The sequence below is a fragment of the Ambystoma mexicanum genome, chromosome 10 (assembly GCF_040938575.1).
Source record: "Ambystoma mexicanum isolate Mex_15411 chromosome 10, UKY_AmexF1_1, whole genome shotgun sequence".
NCBI lineage: Eukaryota > Metazoa > Chordata > Amphibia > Caudata > Ambystomatidae > Ambystoma > Ambystoma mexicanum.
In genome coordinates this window covers 1,580,033,354-1,580,051,989 of record NC_090932.1, presented here as the reverse complement: position 1 = coordinate 1,580,051,989, position 18,636 = coordinate 1,580,033,354, and the positions used below count along the sequence as shown (strand labels likewise).

Genomic DNA, 18,636 nt, shown 5'->3' with positions numbered 1-18,636 from the left:
CCATTCAGGGTTTGACAGAGGAGGTGCAGACCCTCCGCTCGGAGAATGTAGCATTAAGGCAACAAATAGCAGTCTGGGATGATGGGGCTCGGGGTGATATACCTCCTCTACCGTTGCCCTTTGGAAGGTATGTTGGCAACCCGAAGACCTTAAAGGAATTCCTGGACGCCTGTCTCATGCATTACACCTTCTGGCCTCGGGCCTATGAATCGGACAGAGCCTGTGTAGGGTTTTTGGTATCAAACTTGGCAGGCAATGCCCTGTCCTGGGCAACACCTTTAATTACACAGTTTAGAGCCCGGTTTGAGAGACCTGAGGTCCAGTTTTCAACCTACTAGGCCATGTTAGACCTCCATCAGGGCTCCCAAGATGTTCAAACTCACGTCTCTGCCTTTCAGCGTTTGGCAGCTAACGCGGGGTGCCCGGATTCAGCACAAGAGCCGCTTTTCCGTCGTGCAATCCGCGATGAAATTAAGGACGAGCTGGCTAGAACAGCGCAACCCCAGACATTCCTGGAGTTAGTCACTCTCGCTCTGCAAATGGAGTTCCGGCTGGGACATGGAAGACTAGAAAGAAGGCGAAACCGTGTATCCCTGCTACCCTTGTCCAATCCATCCTCGTCTGGTGAGCGACCCCCAACTGCCTCAGGAGATGAGCCAATGCAGAGCGGGCAGCTCATGGTCCCTTGACCCCTGAAGAACGGAAGAGAAGGAGGGAGCTTGGCTAATGCATGTACTGTGGCTCCCAGAAGCATCTACTAAGGAACTGCCCAGAGGTTCTGCCACAGTGGCTGGGAAACGCTGCTCCCCGGACCTAAACAGGGATAGGTCGGGGGTGGTCGCTATCGGTCCATGTAGTCTTTCCAAAGCAATTAGGATGCGCGAAGACTGTCGTCTAATGGTGTTGAAGGTGAAATTGTCCTCTGGCATCCGTGAATGGAATGCCCTCGCCATGCTGGATTGTGGAGAGGCAGGTAACTTCGTCGACATCAGTTGGGCAGAAGAAAATCTACTTCCTGTTCGCCCCCAGACCAGATCCATTCCGTTGGAAGGGGTCGATGGTTCTCCACTATCTTCAGGTTCTATTAACAAGGAGACGCATCCCATTCAGGATACTATCTTCCAGCCTCAGGAAGTAGTAGTGTTTGACCTCATCAAGGCGGCCCACTTCCCCATCAATCTGGGGATGCCGTGGCTGCGTCGCCACAATCCTTCCATAGACTGGTCAGCCAATACAGTAACCTTTGACTCCTATTGTCAAGCGCACTGCTTGAACCTTCCACGGCCGGTACCCCTTGAAGGCGTACATGAGGATTGTTCTCCGTCATTGTCGGTTCAGTGCCCGTTCAGTACCAGGACTTCAGGGAAGTATTCGAAGATAAGGCACATCACCTCCTTCCTCCTCACAGAGCCAAAGATTGCGCCATTGAAACCCCTTCGGCAGAATGTACCCATTGTCCATCCCAGAACGCAAGGCTCTCAAGGAGTACTTGGACACCAACCTAAAGCTTGGGCTTATCAGAGAGTCCAAATCACCAGCTGGGGCATCCCTTTTCTTCATACCGAAGGTCTACCGAGCTCAGGCCTTGCATACATTATTGTGACCTGAACCAACACATCAAGGACCGATACCCCATGCCTTTGATCAAGGAAATCCTGGAAGTGGTTCAGGGGCGACCATTTTCACCAAGTTGGATCTTGGGGGAGCTTACCATTTGGTAAGGATAAGACCTGACGACAAATGGGAAACTGCATTCGGGACTCCCCTAGGCCACTTTGAATATACTGTGATGCTTTTTGGACTTGTCAGCGCCCCTGCCGTGTTCCAGAGATTTATGGACAAGTTATTTGCTGACCTGCTGCATGTGAGAGTAGTGGTCTATCTGGATGACATTCTGGTGTACTCTTACTCTACAGCTGAACACCGTTGGCATTTTCGTGAAGTCCCGACTCCTTCATCACAACCATCTCTATGCCAAGCCGGAAAAGTGCCTATTCGAGGTATCCTCCATATCCTACCTGGATTATATCCTCTCAGCCAACGGTGTACAGATGAATCCTGAAAAGATCAAGGCAATCGTGAGATGGCCTACCCCCCAAGACGGTGAAAGATATCCAACGCTTTTTAGGACTGGCAAACTTTTATTGAAGATTCATAGCAGATTTATTTGACAAGGTTTTAGCCCTTACATCTCTCCTAAAGAAAGGCATACCTTTTCTATGGGATCCTGGGTCGGAACAGGACTTTGTCCTTCTCGAACGCCTTCACCACAGCCCCTATCCTACAGCAACCCGACCAAAGCCTCCCTTTTGTGATAGAAACAGATGCCTCCGATGGAGCAATAGGAGCAGTTCTTCTCCAGGAAGGGGAAGACTGGCTGGACCATCCTATAGTCTATCATGCATGGATGCTAACCACCAGCAAACTAAACTACTCTGTGATAGAGAAGGAACTGATTGTCATACATCAGGCCTGCGAAGAGTGGCAACATCTTCTAAAAGGAGCTGTACATCGCTTCTCGGTCAGAACTGATCACTGGAATCCCCGGATTATCCAACAAATGGAGTGTCGGAATACCTGGTGTGCCCGCTGGGCATACTAGTTCTCACAGTTCGACTTCATACTCACTTACATACCTGGCAAGAACACTCGGGCAGATGCACAGTACCGCAGTATCGGAGAAAGACTAGATTCTCCATACAGAGGCCAAATGCTGCTTGCAGGCAAATAATTCATCGCCGTTGTTAACACCTTTCTTCAAGACGTCCGTGACGGCACTGCTCAAGAAGTCTTACCTCACGCTCTACAGCGTCCTCTTCTACTAAGGGATGGACTCTACTTAAAGGGGCAAGCCTTGTATCTTCCGAACATGACCCTCCAAGACCAGGCCTTGGCATGGTGTCACAGCCTCCCTTCTGCAGGCCATAAGGCTGCCTCTGAACTCCTATCCCAAAACTTCTGGTGGCTGACAAAGCAAAAGGACGTGACAGTCTACGTCTCTGTCTGTCCCACATGTGCAATGGGAAAACACATGGCCCATCGGGTTGTTACAGCAAGAAGGGCTGCCGTCTCGATAATGGACTCTCATCTCTACAGATTTCATTGTGGACCTTCCCAACTCGGAGGGGTTCACAGCCGTCATGGTGACTGTGGATTCCTTCTCAAGTTAGCCCATTTCTCTCCGCTCCCAGGCCTGCCATCCGCTCCACAGACCGCGGCTGTTTTCCAGAAAGACATTGTCCGCTTACACGGACTCCCTACCACCGTTGTCAGACCTTGGATCCCAGTTCACGTCTTCCTTTTGGTCTTCGCTATGTCAACAGATGGGTATCCAGCAAGCTCTCTTCAGGGTATCATCACAAGACGAGTGAAGCAGATTCCTTCATATGGCTGAGTTCACCTACAATAACCCGCTTTATACAGCCATAGGAATGAGCCCTTTTCTGTGTACTTATGGGTACCATCCTCCACACCTTCCCTTGCATTTGTCGACCCCAACCAAAGTGTCTTCTATCGAACAAGTAGTTGAAGCCATTAAGCAGACCCACAAGCAGGCTATTGAGATGCTGGAGGAAAGCCGGAAGGGATACAAGAGGTCACCCGCTGATAGACAGCCGAATCCATCCTGGTGTAAGGGGACCAGAGTGTGGCTGTCCACCAGGTTCCTACCTAGATGGATCAGAAGGGGGAAGTTCTCTCCAAGATTCATCGGTCCATTTCCTATACAAGCTCAGATCAATCTGGTGGCTTATCGTCTTCGGCTTCCGACAGGCATGAAAAGAATAGACCCAGTTTTCCACTCTTCCTTGCTGAAGGAATACAAATCTGACCCCGTCCAACGTACGGCTCCTAAGCCTGAAGTCACAGTTCCACCTGAAGAAGAATACGAAGGCTCCCATCTAGTGGATTCCAGGTATCAGAGAAGTGTGCTCCAATATTTGCTGCCCTGGAAGGGGTACTCTGAAGCGGAACGTACATGGGAACCAAGAAGGAACATGCATGCCCCTCTTCGTATTCGGATGTTTCACAGACACCACCCGGGGAAGCCGGAGAGCCCTCCGAGGAAAGAGTGGGTATACTGTCATGCCTTTGTGGAAGATCTGGGATCGCTGGCGGCACCATTAGAATGTCCCATCATGTTTCTACCGTTGTTGCGGTAACGGTATAGATGTTCTTTCCAAGATGGCCGCCAAACGGCATATACAGACAGTTACAGCGGTCTGGTGCGTTGCACCTTGGATTCTTCTCTGCGCTTACGCTCAATTGCTGTCTCCTGTACCGTTGCTCTCAGCCTGCCTTTGTTGTGAACACCCCTCTAGTGTTTATTTTCCCTTTCTCTGTGGGGACCCTCTGCCTCTCAGGTTCCTCCTAGTGCTGTCTTCTCGTTTCCTCCTTCTCTTTTCGCTCTAGGGTGTTTTTTCGCTGCGTCTTTCATCCTTCGCTGTGTCCCCCTAGCTCTCGGTGTGCATTCTGCACTTCTACCTCCCAGCCCTCGAGGATTTCCTTTTCCGACCCTTTTTTTCTATCCTAACTTCCTTCTCTGGCTCTCTCTGAAACCCTGTACTCCTGTGTCTCTCGTTCTTCCTTTGGAATGATCGGAGTAGTTTTGTAAGGCAGACTCTTCCTCTTACAAATTATTCCACTGCTGACTGCTACCATCTTCTGGCCTGCTGCACACCGCTCTTTCTGCCTGTGCCTTCGGAAGGACCCGGCTTCTTGTCATAGTTATTGCTTCCCCCGAGTCCACTGCACGTCCAGAATGTGATCTTTTTGGACTTGCAGGGTTTTTCAGCCAGGAGGCTTTTCCCTGTTTGGGGGGCTAGCTCCAGGGGAGACCACGCTGTTGGAGACCTTCCTACCGACAGCGTGGCACCCCGAGGAGAGAGACCATATTTACGTCAAAAGACAAGAAGGGAAGCATCAAACAAAAGTCTTCTAGAAGAAGGATCCTGAAGAAAGCTCCACAGAAGGCCCAGGTGAGGAGGAAGGGAGGGAGGTTTCTTTGGACAGGCCAACCCGCAGAGTAAGCTGTCTGACCTGCCCGTGAAGGCCCAAGTGATGCAGGCTAAATCGTCCTCAACTATCGAGTTGGTGGCGGCTGCCCTTTCGAAGGCGAGAAGTGGCTGACCCGGTCCAGGTTGCCCCAAAGGCGGCCGAGTGGCTCTTCCACCCAGGTGGGAGGCTTCGGCCAAACCAGTGGAAAAGACCCCAGAAAAGAGGATGCCGTCCCTAAGTCAGAGACCAACACCTCAGGGCACAATGAAGGGGGGGGGGGTGGAAGTGCTCCAGGGCACGGATATTTCTTCTGATGAAGAGGACATGGTTTCCGTTCACACGGTCCCGGCGATTATTGAGGGGGACCGACGACTGGAACGTAGAGGAGGTCCCCGACGGGGGACACGACGCCGATAATGGCAGGGACAACGTAGGCGCTGGGCCCAGCAAGCTTGCTTTCCCCCCTATAATACCCCCCCACCCCCCACACCCCACCACCTCCAAGGGATTTGTCACAGGACATTCTTTCAACTCTCCACACACTTGTGTCTGAGATACAGAAGAGGATGCCGACTGCACCGTTGACACCGGGCCCACCACCGCCAAAGAAAAGGAAGCGGCACCCTGTGCCGCCTCACCAGCTGCCACATGTGTCCCCTCACACCCCACCTAGTGACACGACGACGGCATGACTCCGCCTCCAAGGACTTCTCCCCCGGACAAAGTGGTTTCATTCCACTCCATGGTCACCCGCGCATTGGAACTCTTCCAGCTTACACCGGAGGAGACGAAAGAGGGCTTTCTTTATCAACGCCGGGAGGCGAAAATGAAAACCATTCTTGTTGTGCCCCTCCTGGACGACGTCTGGGATGAGGGCCTGTCACTGCTAAAAATCCCTTCCTCGGTCAGCCCCAGTGAAAAGAAATCAGCTGGAGAAGAAATACTGAGTGCCGAAGTCTGCACCCAAGTGTTACGGTTACAGCCATCACCAAACTCTTGTGGTCTCAGTAGCTGCGCAGAAGAAGTCATCCAACCAGTCATCCTCCGCCTCCGTTCCCCCATACAGCGAGGGGAAGAAGTTGGACGCCGTGGGTAGAAAGGTCATGTCCTCAGCTGCTATGACAGTCAAGGCAGCAAAAGTTATCCTGGCCAGGTACGACCGGGAGTTCTAGTACAAGATGGCCCAGCTACTGGAATTCCTCCCTGAAGATAAATGGGTCGAGGCGCTGGAGATCCTTCAGGAGGGCGAGGTTGCATTGGATCACGCCATCACTGTGGCCCTGGACATTGGGGACACAGGTTTCCTCCAAATGGGGAATGGGGTCTGCCTCAGTCGCCGTGGCTTGTTGAAGGCCACCAACTTTAGGCAGGAAGTCCAGACGAGGGTTCTGGACAAGCCGTTCGACTGAGACCATCTCTTTGGAAAAGCCATCGATTAATCACTTCAGGCCATCAAGAACGACACTGAGACGTCCTGTGCCCTGGGCATGCTGTAACAGCACCGCCCATCCTTTCGTTCCTCAGGAGGGAAGTTGGACAGATCAAAAGGTTTCGGCGGAGGATCGTCCTCCCGTTCCATGACCCAAGAGGCTTACAGGGGTCGTTCCGAGGCCTTCGGAGGTTGTCGTTGTCAAGGCTCCCACGGTGGCGTGCAGACCTCCAAGCAGGGTTGAACCGGCAAAGAAGTCAACCTGTACCCCGGTGGGAGGCCAGCTGGCACACTTAGTCAGCGTGTGGGGCAACATCTCCACCGATCAATGGGTGCTGGACGCTCTTGCCCACGGACACTGTTTGGAGTTTCATCAAAGGGTCTGCGGATACCACCGGTGGCTCGGTAGGAACAACCCACCCCTCGTCTGCGGCTGGAGGTGCGTGCCATGTTGAAAAAAGGGGCGATAGAGATGGTTCCAAAGCGGCTCCGGAGTTTACTCCAGATACTACTTAGTAGAAAAAGACTGGGGGGCTGGAGGCCCATTCTTGATCTACGACGACTCGTACATCAAGTCCAAAAAATTCAGGATGGTCACGTTGCAGCACATGCTCGGCCAACTGGAGGAGTGGGACTTCTGTCGTCACTGGATCTAGAGGACGCATACTTCCACGTCCCCTTTCATAAAAAACATTGCAAGTTCCTGCGCTTCGTCGTACACGGGAAGCACTACCAGTTCTAGGCCCTTTCCTTCGGACTGAAGTCTGTGCCCAGAGGCTTTACGAAGTGCCTGCCACCAGTCTGCGCCTGCAAGGAATACATGTGTATCCATACCTCGACGACTGGCTCATCCGTGCCAAGTCAAGGGAGATCGCCGTCACACGGAGAGGACCGTCCGGATGCTGACGGATCTGGGGTTCTCCGTAAACTATCCGAAGCCCTGCTTGATTCCATCGCAAGACTCTTTGTTCTTGGGGTCCAGGCTCAACCCGGTCTCCTGCCTGGCAGCTCGATGGCGTCCATCCTGGGCAAGGTGCAGTGGCTGTTAGCACTGAAGCACTGAAGATCACCACGGTGCAGACCATCAAGTTGGTGCTCGGCATGATGTCGTGTATCTACCTGATAAGACTATGCAGGTTGCGGATGCGACCTCTTCCAGAATTCCTGGACACTCGTTGGATCCAGGTGTCCGGAAGCTACACTGACCAGATTGTCCTTGATGAGGAGTTCCGTTGAGCGTTAAGGAGCGCGATAAGGTGCTGGGACATGCGCTCCAACATTGCAGGGGGCACGGATTTCCAGAGCCCTCCTAACTAGGAGATGATCACCCCGGACGCTTGGATGGAGGGCTGGGGAGCTCATACCGGACCTCTCCATGCCAGAGGCCTGTGGCTACCAGAGGAGGAGGACCTCCACATCAATGTCCTGGAGCTGCGGGCAGTGTTTTGGGCCCTCAAGTCGTTCCTCCCGTCCCTCCAGGGCAAGGTGGTGAGGGTCTTCACGGACAATACCACCACAATATTCTACATCCGGAAGCAGGGGTGCACCAGGTCCCCAGCGCTCTCCACAGAGGCACAGGATTTGTGGCACTGGGCCGTCATCCAGGGAATGTTCCTCATTCCTTTTCACCTGGCGGGAGTCAAGAACACCATCGCCGACTCTCTCAACAGGGAACTATGCTCTTGCCACGAGTGGGTGCTTCGGCAGGATCAAGTGAACAGCCTCTTCCTCAAGTGGGACAGGTCCAGGATCGACCTGTTTGTTACGGCAACAAACTCCAAATGCCAGAGGTTCGCCAGCAGGTTCCTCCAGCTGATGAGCATGTGAGACGCACTCTCATTCCCGTGGGAAGGCCTGTTCCTGTACCAGTTTCCCCCATTGTCCCTCCTGCTGCGAGTCATCAATCGACACAAACGGTGCCGGTGCAGGATGATCCTCGTCGGCCTGGTGTGGCCAAGGCAGATTTGGTACCCGGACATTCTTAGCCTGGCGACGTCACCACCAGAAAAGCTGCCAGTGGTCATGGATCTGCTCACCAGAGGAGGCGGCGCAATCCTACATCATGACCCACTGAACCTGAAGGCTTGGCTCCTGCAGCATTAGAGTTCGGTGGGTACGAGCTTCTGGCGGACTGCAGGGAGGTCGTTACCACGGCCAGATCGTCGACTCTTCAGTGCTACGGACACAAGTGGAAGCGCTTTGCGATGTGGTGCCGGACACAGAAGATCAACCCTCTGAGAGTTACTGCCCTGCAGGTCCTTCCATACTTATTGTCTTTGGCCAGGGTGGGCTGGCTCATGCCTCCATCAAGGTGCATCTGGCAGCAATCCCCCGCTACACCAGGTCTTTGGGACGGTCTTCGCTTTGGTCAAACGGTCTGGTGAAGAGTTCCTTAAAGGAATGTTCCCGCCGGGATAAGGCACCCACCCCGGTGTGTGAACTCAATGTGATTCTGAAGAGGTTCATGGGGGGCTCCTTTTTGAGCCTATGCATCAAGCACCTTTCTTGGAAGACGACTTTCCTCGTGGCTATCGCCTATACCCGGAAAGTGGGTGAGATCCAGGCCCTATCCTGCAAGCAACCTTATCCGACTTTCCACGATACAAGAGGGGTGCTGCGGACACACACCTCCTTCATGCTGAAGGTTCCGTCGGAATTCCTTCGGTGTTGTCTGTGTTTTTTCTGACGCCTTCGTCTCCGGCTGAAAGGACTCTGCACTTGCTGGATGCGGCTCATTCTCTGAGGTTCTATGTGGCTCACATGAAGAGTTTCCGGAAGACATCTCAACTTTTTGTGAACTTTGTCCTTTGAACCATGTGGAGGCCTTGTTGCAGGCTTCCATCTTCAGGTGGCTCTCCGGCTGCATCACTCATTGTCACTGGTTGGCAAACTGACCGCTACCTGGCCGTCCGAGAGCCCATTCTACCAGAGCGATCGCTGCGACGACAACGGCGGTACTGTCTGGTCTACCCCTGCTTGACATCTGCAGGGCTGCTACGTGGAGGTCTATGCACACCTTCACAAGCTTCTACTGCGTCGACGGGGATTCCTGAGGAGTCCAGGGTCGGCCAAGCAGTGTTACGCAACCTGTTCGCTTGAAGGTGAGCCTGGTGGGGAAGTAAGAGTAATTGCTTTTGTTGAGCTTTGCCACCTCTTGTGGTTGTGTATGTACTGCTATGTATTCTTTATTCATGAGCGTGTGAATCCATGCCAGACCCCATGCTGGAGAAAGAACAAGTTACTTACCTGTAACTGTTGTTCTCCAGCGTGGGTCTGGCATGGATTTGCATGCGAACCCTCCCTCCTGTCCCTCTGCGGCTCTTCTCGGTCATACTGCCATTTTACATGCTACCAAATCTGGAGATGGCTGCCAGAGGAGGGGCTTGGGGAGAGGGCAGTCATTGGCTGGGGGCAGTATGACTCGAAGCTCAGTGATTGGTTTATAGGAGAGAGAAAGGTTGTAAGTGAAAGTGAAACTGTTTTTTCTTTTACCGAGGTTCCTGGCCTGACAGCGAATATTAATGAGCATGTGAATCCATGCCAGACCCATGCTGGAGAACAACAGTTACAGATAAGTAACTTGTTCTTCCTTCCCAATACTGAGTAAAAGTAGGTCTTCCATTTTTCCAGTTTTTAAAGGATGCACTACTTGCCCGCCCCTCCATCCACCCGCCAAGATGCTCATGTTCCACCCAGTTAGCATCCAAACAATCTTGTACTCGCTGTTAGTAGCACCATTTCAGCCAATACGAAAGTTCTAGCTTAAACCCCTCCCATACAAGATCGCCTTTTTAATTGCCATCATCCACAGCAGAAGAGCAAGTCACAGGCCTGGTCAGTAGATGACCCTTTTTTTAAGAATACACAGAGAAGGTAGTCTTTAGACACCCAAAGTTCTCACCAAAGGTAATTTCAAAGTTTCACATCAACCAGTAAATTGAATACCCAGCTCGCCCCCCTCCCCCCCCCCAAAACCAAACGACCGGCAGAACTATCATTGCACACACTCGCTGTTGGTAGAGTGTCATGTTCTACATGGATCAAACCAAGTAACAATGGAAAATAGCTGTGTCCTTTTCTACAGGGCAAGAAGGCAGTCTGGTGACTAAATTCAATATTGCCTCATGTATTGTATGATGTATACAAGATTGCTACACCATGCAAAATGTTTGACAGCTCCAAGTGGCACACTGCTCGAGGTACAGGAGCAACACTTGCATTCTATGCTAATGTTCATCTTGGCATGATTTGCAACATGAGTTCAGTATAGACATTTGAAAAACTTTACTGTATGAATACCCACATGAGCAGTTTGAAATATGGTTCAAGCAGTGCTACGTAACTTTTCTGCTATGCCATTAACCCACCCACCTCCATAAACTCACTGTTCGTTAGTCTGTTCATACCATCTGGCTCTAAACCGATTTACAAACTTCAGCAGGCCAACATTACTTGCCTGTCAATAGTCTTTCTGGTGCTTGTATCTGTTCTGAATTGCATGCGTCCGCTCAACCTTCCTTAAGTGGAGGAGAAGGGCATACCACAAAATACATTACACTTCTATGTGCCCAATTGGTTTTCCATAGGCATGTTAGACTTGGAGTAAACAATATGGAAAAACTAGTCACTTCCCCTCTTAATACATACTTTGACATTTTATAACCAAGCAACTTGTAATACTTCGACCAGTCACTAGATGACGAAATATGAAAAGCATGTGCTTCTAAAGCGATGCACACACCACATAGATTATTCCTGGCAAAGTAACATTTGTAATATATCACAAAAAATGGGTTTTGTTGCGAGGAGAAACCACAAGGCATATTTGTCAAGAGTACACAATACAAAGCAAGGAGTATATTCACACATCAATTGTAATTCCGAATTGACCATAGAAGCGTTATAAGATGCTGTGGTGTCTCTATTATTTTTTATTTATTTGTAATACTTGTATATTGGCATTCAGCTTATTTGTAAGCATGCCCAATTCGGCAGATAACGGAACTGAGCTAAAGAAATGTGCCCACTCTTGTCAAAAGTTAGTAGCAAAGCCATGGTTAGAAGCCAAGTAACCAAAAACCAAAGCTGCTGACATTTGTATTTATTTTATTTGTATAGCGCACCAGCCCCGAGGGCAACCGGGCGCATATCTTCAGACAGTACATAAAGGAATGGCGCGGTTACTGTTACCAGTTACAGTCAGTCATTTGCATGAGCAGAGGCAGTAGAATACAAGAATAGTGCAAGTTGGCCGGAGATAGAGGTAGGGCATACTGAGGTGGAGACAGTTGGTCAGATGCAGTAACTAACCAGAGCTTCGCTTTATGTTTGAGTAAGTTAAGTGAGGGTAAGGTTCTAATGCTAAGAGGCAGTGTGTTCCAGAGTTTGGCCGCCAAAACAGGGAAGCTAGCGCCTCCGGCTGTCTGAAGCTTGTATCTCGGGATAGTGGGGCAGTGTGTGAGTTGGAGTATGCTGAGCGAATCGCAAGGCTAGGTAGATGGAGGTGGGGGGGCCTGGTTATTTACGCATTTGTAAGTAAGGGCCAAGGATTTCAGTGATATCCTTTGGGCGACTGAGAGCCAATGTAGGCTCTTCCTGGTTTCAGAAATGTGTGCAGATCTAGGAATGTTGAGGGACGCTCTAGTAGCGTTGTTTTGGTTAATCTGGAGTTTGTTAAGGTTACGTTACGACATAAGTTACTAAACCACATATCCTCCCAACCAGTGCTTGCTTATGGGAAAACATCATTTCTAGCAGAGGTGTACTTCTGAAACGCCATTGGGGCTGGGGCAAAACCTGTGAATTGTCTACCAAGCAGAACGTCCCACAGCATGCAGCCCAAGTGGTATTTTATTCTGAGCCAGCTGACCCCTAAAAAATGAACATCAGTAAGTGAGAGAAATGCATTGCTCATTTCTGGTTAAAGTAATTACTTTAATACATTGCCAGCATGATGCCCCATACTGTAATCATAAAGTAAATATACATCTCAGTACTCCAAGCAACTCTCTAAGTCGACTTCGGCTCTTTTGTGAATTTTTGTTTGTGTGTTGGATCTTACTATTTTCATAATATAACAGACTGCATTTACAATAGGGACTAGTTTAATTTCTGCATTGTCTTTAGCCACAATGGATGGTAAAATCTGCGACCTAGAGGGAATGCGTGGTCCCCCAAAGTATCCTTCGGTCTGTACCGGCTTGTTTTTTGTGTGCGTGTTCTTTAAGCAACAGAACCCAAAAGGGGGAGGAGGGCATTACCGGTCTGCCACCTTCAGAGGGTTCCATTGCTATTAGTACCCTGACACATTGTACCAGGGTACTAATAGTTTATTTTTTCTCGATTTCAGAAACTGCGTATTAACTGTTCATCAACTCGAGAAAAAAATTACAAACAAGATGGCCGCCATGTATCTGGGAGAAGGGGACTACAGGTAGTCCCTTCTCCCTTTCCATGTCGGCCATTTGTGCGCCAGGGACACGCTGTGAACACTAGTGTTCCCAGTGCCGGAGGGACGAGGCAGGAAAAGGTTGTGGGGCAGAGGTGGATGGGGGTTGAAGATGTGGAACATGGGGATGGGAGGGGTAGGTGATACGGGAGCGCTCTGAGGAGGCTCGGTAAAGACTGCGTTCTCAGCCTCCTTATTGGCTGGGAGACCACCACACCCCCCCTCGCTGACTAATTGGATATTCTGTCACTTGTCTTCGAGGCTTGAGGGGGATTAAGTGATGTGGTTAGCTTTTTGGATAACGAGATGCAGGGACCAGGAGATACTCATGCCATGCACGTGCTGTCGCTGCACACTAAGGCATGTTGTGGCATTGCACAATGGTTCCTCAGTAGGTTGCATCGGCATAAGATTAAAAAAAGCAACTCCGTTGAGGTTCTGTTATCTAGCCTGATTGTCACCATGGAAATGCTTTATCAGCTATAAGACCGAATCATTTATGGGTGCAAATATCGAGCTTGGCTGTCATGGGACTATTTTTAAGAGAATTTACTTGCGCAGGAAAACTATGACTGTTTACGAAAAGTGTTCTGCGTCATTCAACAAGCAGCTGTTACCATAACTTGGACTTGAAATCAGCAACTTGGCTTTTGTAGAGTATTGTTTTACAAAGCGTTTGATCTGCAACATTTTTGCAGACACGTTTAGCTTCTATGAAGTTGGGGTCTTGAGCTTTTCGGGCTGTTTTTGTGCTCATAAGACTATTTGTGAAGAGGGAAAACCGAGGGGGGGGCGGCTTGTGGAAGTTCACCTCCAGTTCTAAGCCACAACAGCAAGGCATTGTTGGTATGCAAATTAACTGAAATGCAAACCTTTTTCTCCACAAAATTGTCTTTGTCTACGAGGGCAGGGCGATTTTATGCATAGCTTTATCAACCCAAGACTGACATTTTGCAAGGCTGTCAGTTGGAGCATTTTGTGGAATGTGTGACTTGGCTCAAATGAACTTTACTACTTTCCCATTTCCGGTGGAAGGTTTTTACCAAACCTTTTTAAACCCAGAATAACTGCAGGTGGCTGCGGTTTATTTTCTTTCTGTAGAAAAAATAGTTTACAAAACTGAGAATAAATTATTTGACGCTGGACGATGAGCAGTGAGTGAGAGCTACCCAGGGTAGGCATGATCTTTTTAATTGTTTTTTATTGTCCCATTGCTTAATCAATCATACTTTTTTCTTTGATCTTTGAATTCCCCAAACTTTAGTGGGTCCTTGAACAACAGCTATGCGTGCAATTTTAAGTGGACATATGATGAATGTTAAGCTGTTTGTGATTGTTAAATGTTCTTTGTCCATTGATCTATGACTGTCCCATTTTCAATAGTGAAAATCCGCTGCCTACGGTGGAAATCGCCATCCGTAACACTGGCGATGCCGACCAGTGGTGCCCCTTGCTGGAAACATTGACGGATGCCGAGATGGAGAAGAAGATTCGTGACCAGGACAGAAACACCAGGTGCCACCGTCGTTTCATTCGCTTTTCCTTCCGGGCATCTCGCCGGGGTAGAATATAGAACGGCACCGCATCTATTCTCTCGAGAGCCAACTCGCAAGATGTTCATCTTGATGCGGCACAATACGAAAGGAACCTTCTATTTATATATGTGTCTGTGTAAATGTCCTGCTTCTGTGGATGAAGTTTTTTTTAAGTATTCTAAGTATTATCATGGCACCTTGCAAGTGATTGTCAATGTATTAAGTTTGTGCTGGTGGGATTGGGCATTTTTCCCAGTGCTGCACTAGTCTATTAGCACGTCAGTCAACCCTGCCTGTTCCTTGCCTTTTCCTGCCCCCTTCCTTCCCTTTAAAATGTGGCAGTCCAATCCTGCTTTGTTTTGTACCCCTCACACATTCCTTTATTTGGTTTCCAAATTTCTCCTGTATGTTCCGTCTCACATTGAGACAAGCTGCTTGAACCCTTTGCTAACATTTGGGCAAGAGGTTGATTTAGGGAGTTAACAAGGTTACATCATAAAAATTGCAGCTCATGCATTATTAATGAATAGAAATCCACTTGCAGCCATTACTGTGCGTGTGAGTGGGGCGAAGGGTGTTATCCAACATTTAGTAATAGTTTTATCGTGCCAAATCCACTTCTCCCCCCACAGGTACATTGACCAGTTTGTAGAGGGACAGTTTTAGAGGCTTCCCTTAAATGAGCTCCCCATTCCACTTTTGCGATTTCTTTTTAATGTGAATTGGTCTTTTTGCTGCCATGGAAAAGGGATGACCCAGGTCCAGTTTCCCTTGCCATTAAAAGCATGACCTAAAGTACCATGTCCTGTGGGTGGAAAGTGATGGTATGGCTGACCAGCAAAAAAGTGTGTCCGTGTTTGTGTATGTTCACACTCCCTAAATGACAGCATCTAGCACAACAGATTTGGTCCAACTTGTGCGTTAAATTGTGTCCTGACAGAAGTCTTGTGAAGGTAAGGAAAGGAGTATTTTGTGCAAAGCGTTGCGTTCTTTCTGTGAGGTCTTGGGGGTATCAGAACATATAGATGCATGGCAACGATCTTTCTTTTCCTTTAAGCTGAGCACTAAACGCTTAAATTCCAGGGTTCTTGTTCCAGCCTGATGTAAATGCTCGTCTGACTGGAATGCGTGTAAACCGATGCAATGGCCACATATTTCTTGCCAAATCCTTGGTGGCCTTATTTCGGAGACTGTGCTAGTTATAAAAGGCCATATCTGTACCCTTGTCATTGGTGTGACATGCAGGACGAATGCTGATTTGAAAGAAGAGGTACATTGAAAGAGTATGGTTGTGCTTCAAACCCACTAGGGGATTAGAGTTGTTGGCCAAATCACCCGTCGTTTTTTTCTAGGTAGGGGCCAGTAAGAGGTTGGCTATTTTCTTTTGTTAAATGACGTCACCGTCCTTTTTTTCTTGAACTTGAAACTGTTTTTAAGCCTTTTAAAAAAAAATATATAAGTAACTGTCTCCCCTTGCCAATCAAACCGCTTCAAAGCACTTTAGAGCCACAGTATTTTGAGATTAGATGGTTTGCCAAAAATTGTCTTGGCTCAGAAATACTTGACTGGTTCCAAACTATGGAGGAAACCTAAAACGATTTTATATACATTTGCGGGTGGGTTGGGGGTTGGGGGGTATTTATTAACATTTTGTACCTGACAAAAAATGTAGCTTTTGATCATGTTGAGGACATTAGTGGATAAGTAGATTTGCTCCCATATTGTACGTGAAGTAATGCGTCGTGGCGGAGGATTGGAGGTTAGATTTGCCAACGGGTCATGGTGGTCTCGCACCTCTGTTCGATTACCTTTCTGCATATCTCTCTTCAAGGCAGGCATCCAAATGAGTGTAGACCACTAGATTTTACCCATCTGAGTTGTCGAATGAGGGGCAAAATTCAGAGCAAGTCTTTAACTTAGAAACCATGCATTCTGTAAAGTTGTTTATTCTGCCCCCTCCTGTTGGAGCTTGTTGAGGTAAGCTTGTAACACTGAATAGCTTTTGAGTGTGATGATGGTGGTGGCAGCTTGGTAAAAAATGTGACTTTTTGCAATTGACCGGTCTGCTGCACAACTAGAGGGTTTTATCCATGTATCGACCTGTTGAGTATGAATTCATATGACTTTCACAGCATCTGTTGCATTCTTCCTGCTCATGACTCCTTTGGACAAAACCTTGCGAGGCTGTTAGCAAGAAATATGCAGCCTGAGTCAGGCGCTGTGTGTGCTGACACAGTGCACAGTCATGTGGCTGGCAGTGCAGAAGGTCTTATTTTGCAAAATAAATTGTGTGGTTTTTGTTTCACTGGAGGGCCCCTCCAACAAAAGCTTTCCCAATTCCATTTACATGCACTTAATCCGTAAAAATAAAGTTTGTCTAAAATCCTCCTTATCATTTACGTTGCCCCTCTTCTCTTTTCCTCCCTATAGGCGTATGAGACGTCTTGCCAACACTGCTCCAGCGTGGTAAACGAAACCCTCAGTACACATCCCGGAGATGTAACTCCTTTACCCTTACCCCGTTTATACAAATTATAAAACCTCAAAACAATGATGTAATATTGCATTGGAACAAGGGGGTGAGGGGGCCCTTTGAATCAATTGATCCCACATCTTGGGAGGACAGGGGGTGGAGTACACATTCCACTTGCTAAGCAGTTGAATGCTGCTGTGCGCTGATTTCCCTCTTTCCTCCCATTCGCATCATCTCATGCCGTGCACAGGTAGTGATGCGTTAGTGCTACATGACACTGGAAGACCTGTGACAGATGTCCCAAGCCCTCCTATATACCTGTGTATGTGACTTCTGTAAAGACTTGCTTCTTTTTTTATTTGTATAGGTGCCACAAGCACTACTAGAACTTTTTAAATAAAAGGAATGCACAATTTGTCCTCCAGAGTCTGTGTTTGATTTGTTGCATGTGTGGTTTGTGGATTGGACTTGCAGAAGCGCTGTGAATGTGGTGGGTTTGGAGAATCCATTTTGTAAACTTTTGCTTTCAACTGCCAGTCATTATTCCAACTTCCAAAGGCTGAATGATTCTTTGTTGATTGTAGATGTTGCACAGAGCTGCAGTAATTGTGTACATCAAAATACCCAAGTCTAATGTTCAGTCTTTATTATTCAGTTTCTTAACGAGAACAGCAAAGTGAAGGTTGTCTGGGGAAGACAAAGCTGCACTGGTAGAGCTAACTTTTCAAATCATGTTCACAATACCTGCAGCGGTTGTAACTTATCTGATGCTTGTGATCTGTTTACAGTCAATGCTGACCATATTCTGCCACCTGGTGCTTTATCCAGAGTATTAAAAGTTGTTTATACAAAAAAATAAAACCTACCCAATGTGGGTATACGTACCTGTACTGCCCCTCAGTCACGGCGCCAGCATTTTTTTCTCCTTTATTTCCGCCATTGGGAAGGTCACAGGCGTTGGAGCGTTAATGACACTGACCACTTTCTTTGAGGCCAGGTAGGCCTTGAACCAGTAGCCGCACCAAAATACGATGGTGTGGAAGGGTGGAGCTATGCTCCAACACCAGTCACGTTGTAACTAGGGACAGGTCGTATTAGAGAACGCATAACACAATTAATGTAATGTTTGGGACCGCTTAATTAAAATTTTGCCCAGCGTGAAATTCCCGGTTCCCCATGGTACACACCCCAGTATCTACAAATTCAGCTTGTCTTGTCCCTGAACCATGCTGAAAGCCAAGCACTGCATGGAAGTAATTCAAGTCCAAAAAGTCCCAGCTCTGGCAGTATATGCTGTGGCGTCTCAAAGGATGGGGCTGTGAGCCTCGGGAAGTCTGGCCTTACGGAGAGAGGGGTGGAGGCAGACACTGAGGCACCAGAGTCCTTCCAAGCTCCAACACGGAAGGGTACCGTGTTATGCTGCATTTACCTACTCCCTGAGAAATGACGACGTTGTTTTGCTGTGATGTCGCAACTTATGCGGTTTTCTCTATTTGTTATACCTCATGAGCCTGAGCAGTTTCTGAAGTTTCCTATTGATTACTGAAGTGGCAGATGCTTAGGACTCGCTGTAAGTTGGTCTGGTGAGTAAGCAAACTCGTTGAGCTTTCCAATTGTCAACGTGGTCTAAAATTAGGCAGTTACAACACATTCTGTTTCAGAATCCCCATTTACTGCTGTGTGTAATCTCCACCACATTATGGTGTCATTATGAGCTGCCGACAAGGACGCACAATTCGCTAAGGACACATGTCCG

General features: G+C 48.5%; 1 protein-coding gene across 1 annotated transcript in view; it reads left to right on the top strand.

The window, feature by feature from the left end:
- Nucleotides 1-17,299, top strand: part of SMARCB1 (SWI/SNF related BAF chromatin remodeling complex subunit B1) — a 279,132-nt gene extending 261,833 nt beyond the window's left edge. The window contains exons 8-9 of the mRNA XM_069619921.1: nt 14,256-14,387; nt 16,838-17,299. Coding sequence (XP_069476022.1) covers nt 14,256-14,387; nt 16,838-16,877 — 172 coding nt within the window. The 3' untranslated portion in view covers nt 16,878-17,299. The remainder of the gene's footprint in view (nt 1-14,255; nt 14,388-16,837) is intronic.
- The last annotated feature ends 1,337 nt before the right edge of the window (nt 17,300-18,636 follow it).